Source organism: Pseudorasbora parva, chromosome 4 (genome assembly GCF_024679245.1).
Source record: "Pseudorasbora parva isolate DD20220531a chromosome 4, ASM2467924v1, whole genome shotgun sequence".
Taxonomy (NCBI): Eukaryota; Metazoa; Chordata; class Actinopteri; order Cypriniformes; family Gobionidae; genus Pseudorasbora; species Pseudorasbora parva.
The window spans coordinates 56,301,093-56,314,741 of NC_090175.1; the positions used below are offsets into that span (position 1 = coordinate 56,301,093).

The window sequence follows — 13,649 nt, forward strand, 5'->3', positions numbered from 1 at the left end:
TGTAGCAAATGATGGCAAGCAAAATTATCAGTTATGTAACTCAATAATGTCATTCATAGTACTTAGCCAGCATATATAATGTTTGATGATGATAAGGAAAAGCTCACCAGTTTTAAATGCGAGCTCTCTGATTTTCATTAGCGCTCTAAGCGCTGTACAGTGGTTTCGTTATTTCATGCACTCTGAGCTCCTGTAGGATGTGTGGCTCGTACTCAGTGCCTTGTCTGAACTCATCCACTGTAGAGGGGAAAAAACAAAGTTCACAAAACATTCTTCGATTTTGGAAAGTTCACTATAGGGCTGTCAAAATGGCTAAAAAACTATATTCAAAATTCTTTCTTGAATATTAGCAAAATTTTAATTATATTCTAATTCTAAAGGCAGTACTTAATGTTAGAGGGAAAAATTACTGTATTCTCTCCTATGCCTATGAGAGGGCGCAAGTGAGCGCAACAAGCAAACGTAAACCAAATCAAGCATCGCATCTTTTATTGAAATGATGACATTCACTTTTTAAAGTGCATTAACTTTTCAAAAAATTGTTATTAAATAAAATATAATTTCATTAATGAGCATGTTAGGAAAATTAGGTAACAAAAGTGCATAAAACTGCAAGTGCATCAGTGACCTGAGAAAACATGCTTCAACACACAACGTAAGGTGAACAAAAAATAGCAAACTGACATTCAGATTCATTTTCACTCACTAAACATCTACATATTGTTCGTTAAAAACAGCAAACGTGAGCTGAGCGTTTTTTGTGTCATTTTGTGCAATTGTATTGTTTTAACCCAGTGGTTGGGTTAAATGTTTGCTTAAAACAACCCAACAACTGGGTTAAAACAACCCAATTGCTGGGTTTGTCCACTTTCAACCCAACTTGGGTTGTTTTTAACCCAGCATTTTTAGAGTGTATGTCTTTGCCAGCTGCCCAACATGTGGATACATATATATCGTTCTGCATGATTGTTGCCACCAACTGAGAAGATTTTCGTCAGAAGGTAGTGTAGCTTGTCTTTCATTTACATCTATCTCATGCTCCAATCTCTGATTGCCTTCTGCACTGCTCTGTGTCTGTCTGACTGTACGCCGTCCAACAGGTTGCCCATTTTCTCTCTGACTCTCGAGTCCTCACTCTTTTATTCCCACACCTTTTTTAAAATTAACAACACAGCCGCACCGCGTAAGTTACATCAGCATCATCCTGTCTCGTACGCCTCTACCAAAAATTCGAATGCACGGTTGTTGCATTCGAATGTAATTTTATTTATTTTGTAAATTTGACGAATATTCGAAATTCTAATTTTTATTTGACAGCCCTAGTTCATTATATAATTTTGGTGTTGCACAGCGGAAAAAACCTCTAGTAAAAATTAAGACGGAAACATCTCTTTAATATTCCAAAGTGCAAGTAGTGTAGATATTTGGAATAATGTCTAAGTCTTAAACCATGACTGATATGAAGTGTGTGAGCTGTTTTGAAGCACTCACATGGCGCTGTGCTCCTCTGCAGTTCTGTTAGTGACGGCATCATCTGTCCCGTTCTGGGATCCACCAGAGTGGCGTGTGAATTCTGGGTTCCCTTCCTCATCTCATAAGCTGGAGGATTGTAGACTGTGGAGAAAACAATTGTTAAATATGGCCAAAATCTACTACGTTGCATTAAAATGTTAAAATAGCAAACATACAGCCAGAAACTCTTCTGTTCATTTCGCTAACTTCGTGTTTGAGCATGCCGGTGTCCATATCCATCAGGAAGCGTCTGGAGGGTTCTGTCCCCTGCCTCTTCTCATTAGCTGGAGGATTGTAGACTGTGGAGAAAATAATATGGTCAAAATCTACTGTAGTTGTTGTAGTTGAAACCCACTTTTTTCACAAACTTACAGCCTGAAACTCTTCTGTTCATTTCGCTGACTTCCACTTTGGGCATCCCAGTGTCGATGTCTATCAGGATTCGTCTGGAAGGTTCTGTCCCCTGCCTGCGGAGCTCAACCGGAACCGCTTCGTGGTTTTCCTTATGTCCAGAAGCCACTTTAGCTGCTAATGAAGCTAATGAAGGTTTTTCTATAAGACACTTGACTTGTAAAGTACTGGAAAATATCTTCAACATCAACAAATAATCTTTAATTCAATAGCCTGTCTTGTTCTCAGATATTTGAACTTGAGACTTGCAGCCTGATCTTCTGTCCATCTTACTTTGGTGTTCTTTCAGTAGACCGGTGTTCAGGTCCATCAGGAGGTTTCTGGAAGGTTTGGTGCCTGGTTTGTACATCTCACTCAGTCTGAGCTCTTGTAGGATGTACAGCTCGTACTCAGTGCCTTGTCTAAACTCATCCACTATTGAGGGGAAAACACAGAAGAACATAGTATTTAGGGATAGTTCAATCATCAATTATGATCAATTGTTCAATCAATTGTTATTACATTATATTCCTTTTAAATTATTACAGTACAAAGAGGAAAATGTATGTAATTTTTTTAGCAGCTACCGTCTGATTGGAACGCAAGCCTTACAAACACAGCATACATCGGATCTACACTCAAAACAAACTATACCCGAGCAACTCTAACTCTACCCTTAAACTGACCCACACCACCACACCTGACCCTAACTCTACCCTTAAACTGACCCACACCACAACACCTGACCCTAACTCTACCCTTAAACTGACCCACACCACCACACCTGACCCTAACTCTACCCTTAAACTGACCCACACCACCACACCTGACCCTAACTCTACCCTTAAACTGACCCACACCACCACACCTGACCCTAACTCTACCCTTAAACTGACCCACACCACAACACCTGACCCTAACTCTACCCTTAAACTGACCCACACCACCACACCTGTCCCTAACTCTACCCTTAAACTGACCCACACCACCACACCTGACCCTAACTCTACCCTTAAACTGACCCACACCACCACACCTGTCCCTAACTCTACCCTTAAACTGACCCACACCACCACACCTGACGCTAACTCTACCCTTAAACTGACCCACACCACCACACCTTTCCCTAACTCTACCCTTAAACTGACCCACACCACCACACCTGACCCTAACTCTACCCTTAAACTGACCCACACCACCACACGTGTCCCTAACTCAACCCTTAAACTGACCCACACCACCACACCTGACCTCTAACTCTACCCTTAAACTGACCCACACCACCACACCTGACCCTAGCTCTACCCTTAAACTGACCCACACCACCACACCTGACCCTAACTCTACCCTTAAACTGACCCACACCACCACACCTGACCCTAACTCTACCCTTAAACTGACCCACACCACCACACGTGTCCCTAACTCTACCCTTAAACTGACCCACACCACCACACCTGACCCTAACTCTACCCCTAAACTGACCCACACCACCACACCTGACCCTAACTCTACCCTTAAACTGACCCACACCACCACACCTGACCCTAACTCTACCCTTAAACTGACCCACACCACCACACCTGACCCTAACTCTACCCTTAAACTGACCCACACCACCACACGTGTCCCTAACTCTACCCTTAAACTGACCCACACCACCACACCTGACCCTAACTCTACCCTTAAACTGACCCACACCACCACACCTGTCCCTAACTCTACCCTTAAACTGACCCACACCACCACACCTGACCCTAACTCTACCCTTAAACTGACCCACACCACCACACCTGACCCTAACTCTACCCTTAAACTGACCCACACCACCACACCTGACCCTAACTCTACCCTTAAACTGACCCACACCACCACACGTGTCCCTAACTCTACCCTTAAACTGACCCACACCACCACACCTGACCCTAACTCTACCCCTAAACTGACCCACACCACCACACCTGACCCTAACTCTACCCTTAAACTGACCCACACCACCACACCTGACCCTAACTCTACCCTTAAACTGACCCACACCACCACACCTGACCCTAACTCTACCCTTAAACTGACCCACACCACCACACCTGTCCCTAACTCTACCCTTAAACTGACCCACACCACCACACCTGACCCTAACTTTACCCTTAAACTGACCCACACCACCACACCTGACCCTAACTCTACCCTTAAACTGACCCACACCACCACACCTGACCCTAACTCTACCCTTAAACTGACCCACACCACCACACCTGACCCTAACTCTACCCTTAAACTGACCCACACCACCACACCTGACCCTAACTCTACCCTTAAACTGACCCACACCACCACACCTGACCCTAACTCTACCCTTAAACTGACCCACACCACCACACCTGACCCTAACTCTACCCTTAAACTGACTCACACCACCACACCTGACCCTAACTCTACCCTTAAACTGACCCACACCACCACACCTGACCCTAACTCTACCCTTAAACTGACCCACACCACCACACCTGACCCTAACTCTACCCTTAAACTGACCCACACCACCACACCTGACCCTAACTCTACCCTTAAACTGACCCACACCACCACACCTGACCCTAACTCTACCCTTAAACTGACCCACACCACCACACCTGACCCTAACTCTACCCTTAAACTGACCCACACCACCACACCTGACCCTAACTCTACCCTTAAACTGACCCACACCACCACACGTGTCCCTAACTCTACCCTTAAACTGACCCACACCACCACACCTGACCCTAACTCTACCCCTAAACTGACCCACACCACCACACCTGACCCTAACTCTACCCTTAAACTGACCCACACCACCACACCTGACCCTAACTCTACCCTTAAACTGACCCACACCACCACACCTGACCCTAACTCTACCCTTAAACTGACCCACACCACCACACCTGTCCCTAACTCTACCCTTAAACTGACCCACACCACCACACCTGACCCTAACTCTACCCTTAAACTGACCCACACCACCACACCTGACCCTAACTCTACCCTTAAACTGACCCACACCACCACACCTGACCCTAACTCTACCCTTAAACTGACCCACACCACCACACCTGACCCTAACTCTACCCTTAAACTGACCCACACCACCACACCTGTCCCTAACTCTACCCTTAAACTGACCCACACCACCACACCTGACCCTAACTCTACCCTTAAACTGACCCACACCACCACACCTGACCCTAACTCTACCCTTAAACTGACCCACACCACCACACCTGACCCTAACTCTACCCTTAAACTGACCCACACCACCACACCTGACCCTAACTCTACCCTTAAACTGACCCACACCACCACACCTGTCCCTAACTCTACCCTTAAACTGACCCACACCACCACACCTGACCCTAACTCTACCCTTAAACTGACTCACACCACCACACCTAACCCTAACTCTACCCTTAAACTGACCCACACCACCACACCTGACCCTAACTCTACCCTTAAACTGACCCACACCACCACACCTGACCCTAACTCTACCCTTAAACTCACCCACACCACCACACCTGACCCTAACTCTACCCTTAAACTGACCCACACCACCACACCTGACCCTAACTCTACCCTTAAACTGACCCACACCACCACACCTGACCCTAACTCTACCCTTAAACTGACCCACACCACCAACTTTACCTGTATTTCTCCTATATCAGCAAAGGTGTTTGGGACTACAATTTGAACACAGTAAGTACATAGTACTTAAGGCCACCTAATATAAAGTGGGGCCGGTTAATGTATAAAATCCAACAAGCTGGGTAAAAATAACCAAACCCAGTATGTGTTATTTGCAATATTCACCCAGCGCCTGGTTGCCCAATAACACAAATATGGTTGTTTTTAGTCCAGCATTTCTTTAGAGTGTAAGAAATTATGACAAAATAAAAAAAATTGAGGACGCTCAAAACATTTATATAATGTCTAAGTCTGAAACCATGACTGATATGAAGTGTGTGAGCTGTTTTGAAGCACTCACATGGCGCTGTGCTCCTCTGCAGTTCTGTTAGTGACGGCATCATCTGTCCCGTTCTGGGATCCACCAGAGTGGCGTGTGAATTCTGGGTTCCCTTCCTCATCTCATAAGCTGGAGGATTGTAGACTGTGGAGAAAACAATTGTTAAATATGGCCAAAATCTGCTACGTTGCATTAAAATGTTAAAATAGCAAACATACAGCCAGAAACTCTTCTGTTCATTTCGCTAACTTCGTGTTTGAGCATGCCGGTGTCCATATCCATCAGGAAGCGTCTGGAGGGTTCTGTCCCCTGCCTCTTCTCATTAGCTGGAGGATTGTAGACTGTGGAGAAAATAATATGGTCAAAATCTACTGTAGTTGTTGTAGTTGAAACCTACTTTTTTCACAAACTTACAGCCTGAAACTCTTCTGTTCATTTCGCTGACTTCCACTTTGGGCATCCCAGTGTCGATGTCTATCAGGATTCGTCTGGAAGGTTCTGTCCCCTGCCTGCGGAGCTCAACCGGAACCGCTTCGTGGTTTTCCTTATGTCCAGAAGAGTCTTGGCTCTTTATGTCCTCATGCTCAGGGCCAGAAACCACTTCCCATTTAGCTGCTAATGAAGGGGAAAAAAACATGAGTCCAGACTGGTGAAGGAATTTTGTGAAAGCTTGGTTTCCTTTTAAAAAGGCCAGCTTAGATTTTGGTTTTGTGTGGTTAATGTCAGTTAGTACTGGTTTGTCACTGACAAAGTTTTATGCCATGCTTTGACCAAAAATCATCATCAGTGACCAAGCTGATTACACTGCAAAAAATGCTCTTCTTACTCAGTAATTTTGTCTTCCTTCTAGTCTTAATATCTAAAAATTCATAAATCAATAGTTTCTTGTTTTCTCAAAAATAAAATCAAAATGAAGTGAGTTTTTGCTTAAAACAAGCAAAATTATCTGCCAATGGGGTGAGTAAAATAATCTTGTTTCTGATTGAAATCTTGTTTTTTTGTTTCCGTCCCAAACAGAAATAAGAATATTTTTCTCACCCCATTGGCAGATCATTTTGCTTGTTTTAAGGAAAAACTTACTTCATTTTGATCCCCCCCCCCCCCAGAAAACAAGCAAAATATCTTATGCCATTTTACTTATCTAGTAAATTAAATAAGGAACAACAATAACTGGAAACAATAAGAAGAGCATTTTTTTGCAGTGCATGCTCAGCACCCGTACTACCAAACTTTAAGTAGTGTCAACCTTTTCTACATTTGATAGTCCAATCAACATATAAAATAGGTTGATTGGTTGACCATTATAGCAATGGTGTGCACCAGCAAAATGCATGTCTTTTCAGAAGGGTTGATAAGAAAGTGAGACTTACAGCCTGCCACTCTCTTGTCCATCTCATTCCTGTGCTCTTTGAGTAGCCCGGTGTTCAGGTCCATTAGGACGTCTCTGGAAGATTCAGTGCCTTGCCTGTACACTTCAACAGGGATCGCTCTCTGCTCGTGCCTCTCGCTCTGAGCGCCGTGCAGTGGTTTCATCATCTGATGCTTTCTGAGCTCCTGCAGGATGTGCAGATGATGTTCAGTGCCTTGTCTGAACTCATCCACTGTTGAACAAAATTCCACAGAAAAGTCATCAGTGTGCATTGAAAACATCACATTTAAAAAAATAAAAAAAAACTTCACAATGAGATCTCTTTTTTATATCTTAGACAGTCGAAGAGTTTCCCATATGAGATTAAACAAGAGCAATTTGAGACTTTTTATTAAAGGGATAGTTCATCCAAAAATGAGCCTGTGATGTTTATCTGCTGGGCGTCTGAGATGTAGGTGTGTTTGTTTCTTCAGGAGAACACAAATGAAGATTTTTAACTCAACCGTTGCTTGTATAATGCATGTCAATGGGGTGTATTTCTATGAGAGTAAAAAACACACAGACATACGAATCCATATTAAACCCTGTGGCTCGTGGAGACACATTGATGTCTTAAGGCACGAAACGATCGCTTTCTGCGAGAAACGCAACAGTATTTGTGTTATTTTACCTCATATCAGACGAATCTCATCTAGTATTCCCAACGGCTTTTCTTCTGCCGAAGAAGGTCAAAATACCGGCGCGATCATAGACATATATTTACTTAGATTCCTCATTCAACCGATCTGCACAGGCACTAATGGGGGATCTATGTAAATATGTCTATGATCTTTGATCTTTTTTTTTTGTTTCCAGTACAAATATCTAAAAATTCTTAAATCAAGATGCATTACTAGATAAGTAAAATTACATAATATTTTTTTTTTTTTTTTCTGAGGGAACAATATAAAAAAAACCTTTTTGTTTATAACAAGCTAAATTATCTACCATCTACATTATGCCTGTTTTAAGCAAAAACTCACTTCATTTTGATTTTATTTTCAACAAAACAAGAAAAAATGTATGTCGTTTTACTTATATAGTAAATGCATCTTGATTTAAGAATTGTTAGATATTTAGACTAGAAGCAAGACAAAAGTGCTAAGTAAGAAGAGCATTTTTTTTGCAGTGCATTTCTCTTTAGAAATTTTTCCAAGATCCTGCGTGCTCTTTTGAATGCTGGGGCCAGCATGGGTTGCTGGTTGCTGTTTGCACAAGGACCAGATAAAACAGCTCAGTTTTGCTGGAGACAGCACTAAACTAGCCTGAACCCACATGGAATTATTTTATGCTGGATTTTATCATGTGTGTGAGCTGTGAAATGCTTGTTTTTAACAGAGGTGGACAGTAACTAAGTACATTTACTCGAGTCCTGTACTTAAGGACACTTTTTGAGTATCTGTGCTTTACTGGAGAATTATATTTTCTGTAAACTTCTGACTTTAACTTCACTCCATCTGAAAGACAAATATCGTCCTCTTTACTCCACTACATTTCTATCAAGGTCCTCGAAGTGGAAAGTCGTTTCTGTCGCAGCTTTGAAAGTCAGTGGATGATTTTTTTCTTCTTTAAAAGGTGTTTGGTTTTTTGCAGAAAGCCTTTCAGGAATCACTCTTGTAGAGTCTCGTGAAGTTCAATGATTTCACAGCATTTATTAAACACTGATTTATAGTTTAGAGCAAAATGGAGGAAGACGGATGTCCAAATGCTCATTTAGTGGAGTATTCACCTGAACAAAGTTGATTCTGTTGATTCAGTGAAGGTGAACAGTGTGAGAATATCAGATGTGTATCAGTGTATTGGATCCGTGCATTCGGCCTTAAAGTGACAGCAGCTTTGTAACTTTTCTACAAGTATTTAAATGAGTTTAAGTTAGTCGTCTGCTAGTGTGTCAGATGGAGCGTCACTGACTGGCTTAAACCATGATGGCATAATGTGCATTTATACAACTATAATAAAATAATGCGGCGACATAAAAAATCTACTTTTGATATTTAAGTACTTTTAAAAACAAATACTTCTGTACTTTTGCTTAAGTAAAAATCGTTTTTGACAACTTTCACTTGAAACGGAGTAATATTTGACCGGTAGTACTGTTACCTTTACTCAAGCAATGAAGTTGTGTACTTTGTCCACCCCTGGTTTTTAACCAAGCATTTTTTAGTGTAAAAGAAATTATGACGGAATTAATTTAGTTGAGGAAAGTAGTGTAGATATTTGGAATAATGTCTAAGTCTGAAACCATGACTGATATGAAGTGTGTGAGCTGTTTTGAAGCACTCACATGGCGCTGTGCTCCTCTGCAGTTCTGTTAGTGACGGCATCATCTGTCCCGTTCTGGGATCCACCAGAGTGGCGTGTGAATTCTGGGTTCCCTTCCTCATCTCATAAGCTGGAGGATTGTAGACTGTGGAGAAAACAAAGACTATTGTTAAATATGGCCAAAATCTGCTACGTTGCATTGAAATGTTAAAATAGCAAACATACAGCCAGAAACTCTTCTGTTCATTTCGCTAACTTCGTGTTTGAGCATGCCGGTGTCCATATCCATCAGGAAGCGTCTGGAGGGTTCTGTCCCCTGCCTCTTCTCATTAGCTGGAGGATTGTAGACTGTGGAGAAAATAATATGGTCAAAATCTACTGTAGTTGTTGTAGTTGAAACCCACTTTTTTCACGAACTTACAGCCTGAAACTCTTCTGTTTATTTCTCCGACTTCCTCCTTGAGCATCCCAGTGTTGAGATCCATCAGGAATCGTCTGGAAGGTTCTGTTCCCTGCCTGCAGAACTCAACAGGAACTGGTATTTGCTTCTTGGGTTTCACATCAGTGTTCATGTCCCTGTGTTTGTCTTGGACCATTTGTGGCCCAATTTGTTTCAGTCTACCATTTGGGAATCGATGAAGTGGTCTTGCATGGAGACCTGCACACACATCATTAACACCAAACCTTATAAAACACTTGGGGCCAGATTTACTAAACAGGGCAAATTGGCGTGAAAGTGCAATTTCCAAAAAAACGCCATTGGGACTGACGACGATCATTTGCATAACGAGCAATCTATCAAGAGCAGTGCAAATTAGCTGATGTCTGGTGCAGGACATGCTTTTTTGGCTGGTAAATAATGGTGGAAATTCCAGTAAACTGACCAGCATAAACCTTATTAAATCACCTTGCATGCTTAATTTAAATGCTCTCCTCCCATAAATACTGCGTATGAAAGGGAAACTTCAAATGCACAAAAATAACCCTGTCCACGCCTTTTCAGCACTAACTCTTCACTGCGTGTCTTTAGTAAATCCTGTTTTAAACCCAAGAAGAGGGTTTGCACTGAAGGAAGCTGTTAGTAAATCTGGCCCTTGATTTGTTCACATGAAGCATGCACAGCAGTTTAGGTACACTGTAAAAAAATGTGTTGTTTTTTGTTGGTTTAACTTAAAAAAGTAAGTAACCTGCTTGCCTTAAAAATATGAGTTTATTGAAATTAAAAATTTGAGTTGATACAATGAAGTAAATTTGTTTAATAAATAGAAACTCAAAATATTATTGTATCTGAACCACATACAAAAATTGATAAATCATGAAAATAGCACTATTTGGCTGCGTCATCACAAATAAAACACACAATTACCCAATATGCTTACAAAATCTTTTAATAATATTTTAAAGGTTGTCGAATCTAGATTTTTTTTCCTATGAACTCAAAATTAAGGCAACCAGGTAACTTTTTTTCTAAATATTTTTTTACAGTGTACTCTAAATGCAGGTTAGCCCTGTTTTTTATTTGAAAGGGATATTGAACAGGATTCATTTAATAACAATGCCACATGACCTTTATATAATCTCAATTAAGTTATGAAAACTATTGAAGAAAGAAGCCACATCACTTAATCTTCAAAAGCAATAAAAACTGATTTATGACTTGTCTCTATCTCAGTTGTTGAATAGGTCATATTTTAATCAAGCAGATAAAATGTGCCAATGTGCCATGTGGTTAAACCTTAACAAAAGGTTAAAGTTCAGATGAATGGTTTTATCTGAACCTTGACCTAAAGACTACAATTAGCCTACTTTTACAACAGAATCTTTCCAGAATTTTTTCCACCCTATAACTTTCAAAGAAAAATTCAAGGATTTTTGAGAGCTTTTGGAAAACTTCTCAAAATTTGACTGAAAATGTTCAGCCCCTTTGCAACTCTATACTTTTACTACAACAAAATTATGATACATCTGAAGAAGCCAAAGAGAAATTAAACAAAATGACAGAAATATTCTGAAACCTCAAGTGTTTGAAAGCGATCCATATTAATTTATTTTACAATAACACAAACTATTAGTATTTTGGATATTATTATATATTTCATAATGTGAGATTTCCTATAGACACTGTTTTTCCTTTTAACATCCCCACATCAATTTTAATATTTGTAGCAGAATCGCTTTTAGAAATAAAACAAATTTAATTATAATGCCAATAAATAAGATGCAGACAAATCTCACCAGCCACAGCCAACAGGAGCAGCAAGAACCTGAACATCCTGTAAGAAAAAACAATTGAATTACTAGTTTGGTTTGCCAAACGCCATCATTTCTTACAAACAATTTGCTTTCGCTATATTATAAATGATAACACGGTAACAGCACGTCAAATGCTACCTGTGATCGTTTCAGCTTTGAGAAAACAGATGAAATATATTCTTCAGCGCTGTATGCTGTCTGTTTGACTCTCCTCACACAACAAGGAGCGTATGCTGTCTGGGGTCGCCTTTAATAACCCAGAGACTCAGATAATAACCTGGTTCAGAGGTTGACATGAACCTGTAATGCTCCCTCTTTTTATCTTTTCATCTGCCTTTGTCTCTTAGACAGCGATAAAACATCCGCTCTTTGATCCCAGACATTCTGACACGACCCAGTTCAGCTGATATTAGTGTCGGTTCATTCATGACCTGGATCGCTTTACTGCTTGAGATGTTCACTGATATCAGGGGGAAAATGCACAGCTCTTGGAAAACTAAATTGAGTTATCAGTTGTTTATTTGTCTCAGATGTTTCTCTTACAGAACAATACAAAATGACCCAATTAGGTGTACACTAATAGTTAGCAAATTATGTGCTTTGTCACTGTATACTTATTATAAATTCTTACCCAATAATCTTTATTTTAGTTACAACTTTGAAAGATCATTTATTACCCTAGAGCAGCTCAGATCATTTGATGAGAAATGTTTGAGATCATATCGAGATCTTTGAATTTGGTATATTGGCAAAATCTTTCCTATAGCTCAATGAGTAGAGTATGGTGCTAGCAACGCCAAGGTCATGGGTTCGATTCCCAGGGAAAGCATGAATTGACAAAAATCTAAAATGTGTACCTTGATTGCAATGTAAGTCGCTTTGGATGAAAGCGTCTGCCAAATGCATAAATGTAAAATCTGAGCACAGGTGTTAAGTTTTACATGTGGAATTATTTGTCTTTTTCTCAGGAGAAACATCTGAGAATCAGGAGGATTCATCAAGACTCAAATTAGGAGAAATAACTAAGATGTTAAAGTAATCTTATGTGGATTTTTATGGATTATTATATAATAATATAATGGCACCTTGATTTCCGAATGACATGCAAAATTTGCTTTCATCCGAAATAAGTACTTTGGACCACTGAGCAACAGTCAGGTGCTGCTTCTCTGTAGCCCAAAGTGTCTTGACCTGGGGAATGCGGCACCTGTAGCCCATTTCCTGCACACGCCTGTGTACGGTGGCTCTGGATGTTTCTACTCCAGACTCAGTCCACTGCTTCCGCAGGTCCCCCAAGGTCTGGAATCGGTCCTTCTCCACAATCTTCCTCAGGGTCCGCTCACCTCTTCTCGTTGTGCAGCGTTTTTTGCCACACTTTTTCCTTCCCACAGACTTCCCACTGAGGTGCGTTGATACAGCACTCTGGGAACAGCCTATTCGTTCAGAAATGTCTTTCTGTGTCTTCCCCTCTCGCTTGAGGGTGTCAATGATGGCCTTCTGGACAGCAGTCAGGTCGGCAGTCTGACCCATGATTGCGGTTTTGAGTAATGAACCAGGCTGGGAGTTTTTAAAAGCCTCAGGAATCTTTTGCAGGTGTTTAGAGTTCATTAGTTTATTCAGATGATTAGGTTAATCGCTCGTTTAGAGAATCTTTTCATGATATGCTAATCTTTTGAGACAGGAATTTTGGGTTTTCATGAGCTGTATGCCAAAATCATCAGTATTAAAACAATAAAAGACCTGAAATATTTCAGTTGGTGTGAAATGAATCTAAAATATATGAAAGTTTAATTTTTATCATTACATTATGGAAAATAA

At 40.9% G+C, this 13,649-nt stretch overlaps 1 protein-coding gene across 2 annotated transcripts in view; it reads right to left on the bottom strand.

Annotated features, from left to right (window-relative positions):
* Positions 1-102: 102 nt before the first annotated feature.
* The window catches only part of wu:fa56d06 (uncharacterized protein LOC795664 homolog), a 59,280-nt gene continuing 45,733 nt past the window's right edge, over positions 103-13,649 (bottom strand). Inside the window, exons 1-14 of one of the 2 annotated variants that reach the window (XM_067442872.1) lie at positions 11,970-12,043; positions 11,814-11,851; positions 10,000-10,236; positions 9,804-9,926; positions 9,601-9,723; positions 7,279-7,509; positions 6,323-6,523; positions 6,127-6,249; positions 5,930-6,052; positions 2,197-2,337; positions 1,885-2,049; positions 1,689-1,811; positions 1,492-1,614; positions 103-237 (exon numbers count right to left, since the gene is read on the bottom strand). In XM_067442872.1, coding sequence (XP_067298973.1) covers positions 146-237; positions 1,492-1,614; positions 1,689-1,811; positions 1,885-2,049; positions 2,197-2,337; positions 5,930-6,052; positions 6,127-6,249; positions 6,323-6,523; positions 7,279-7,509; positions 9,601-9,723; positions 9,804-9,926; positions 10,000-10,236; positions 11,814-11,850 — 1,842 coding nt within the window. In that variant the 5' untranslated portion in view covers position 11,851; positions 11,970-12,043 and the 3' untranslated portion in view covers positions 103-145. Of the gene's footprint in view, positions 238-1,491; positions 1,615-1,688; positions 1,812-1,884; positions 2,050-2,196; positions 2,338-5,929; positions 6,053-6,126; positions 6,250-6,322; positions 6,524-7,278; positions 7,510-9,600; positions 9,724-9,803; positions 9,927-9,999; positions 10,237-11,813; positions 11,852-11,969; positions 12,044-13,649 lie in introns of those variants that run through there. The other variant, XM_067442871.1, reaches the window with a different exon arrangement.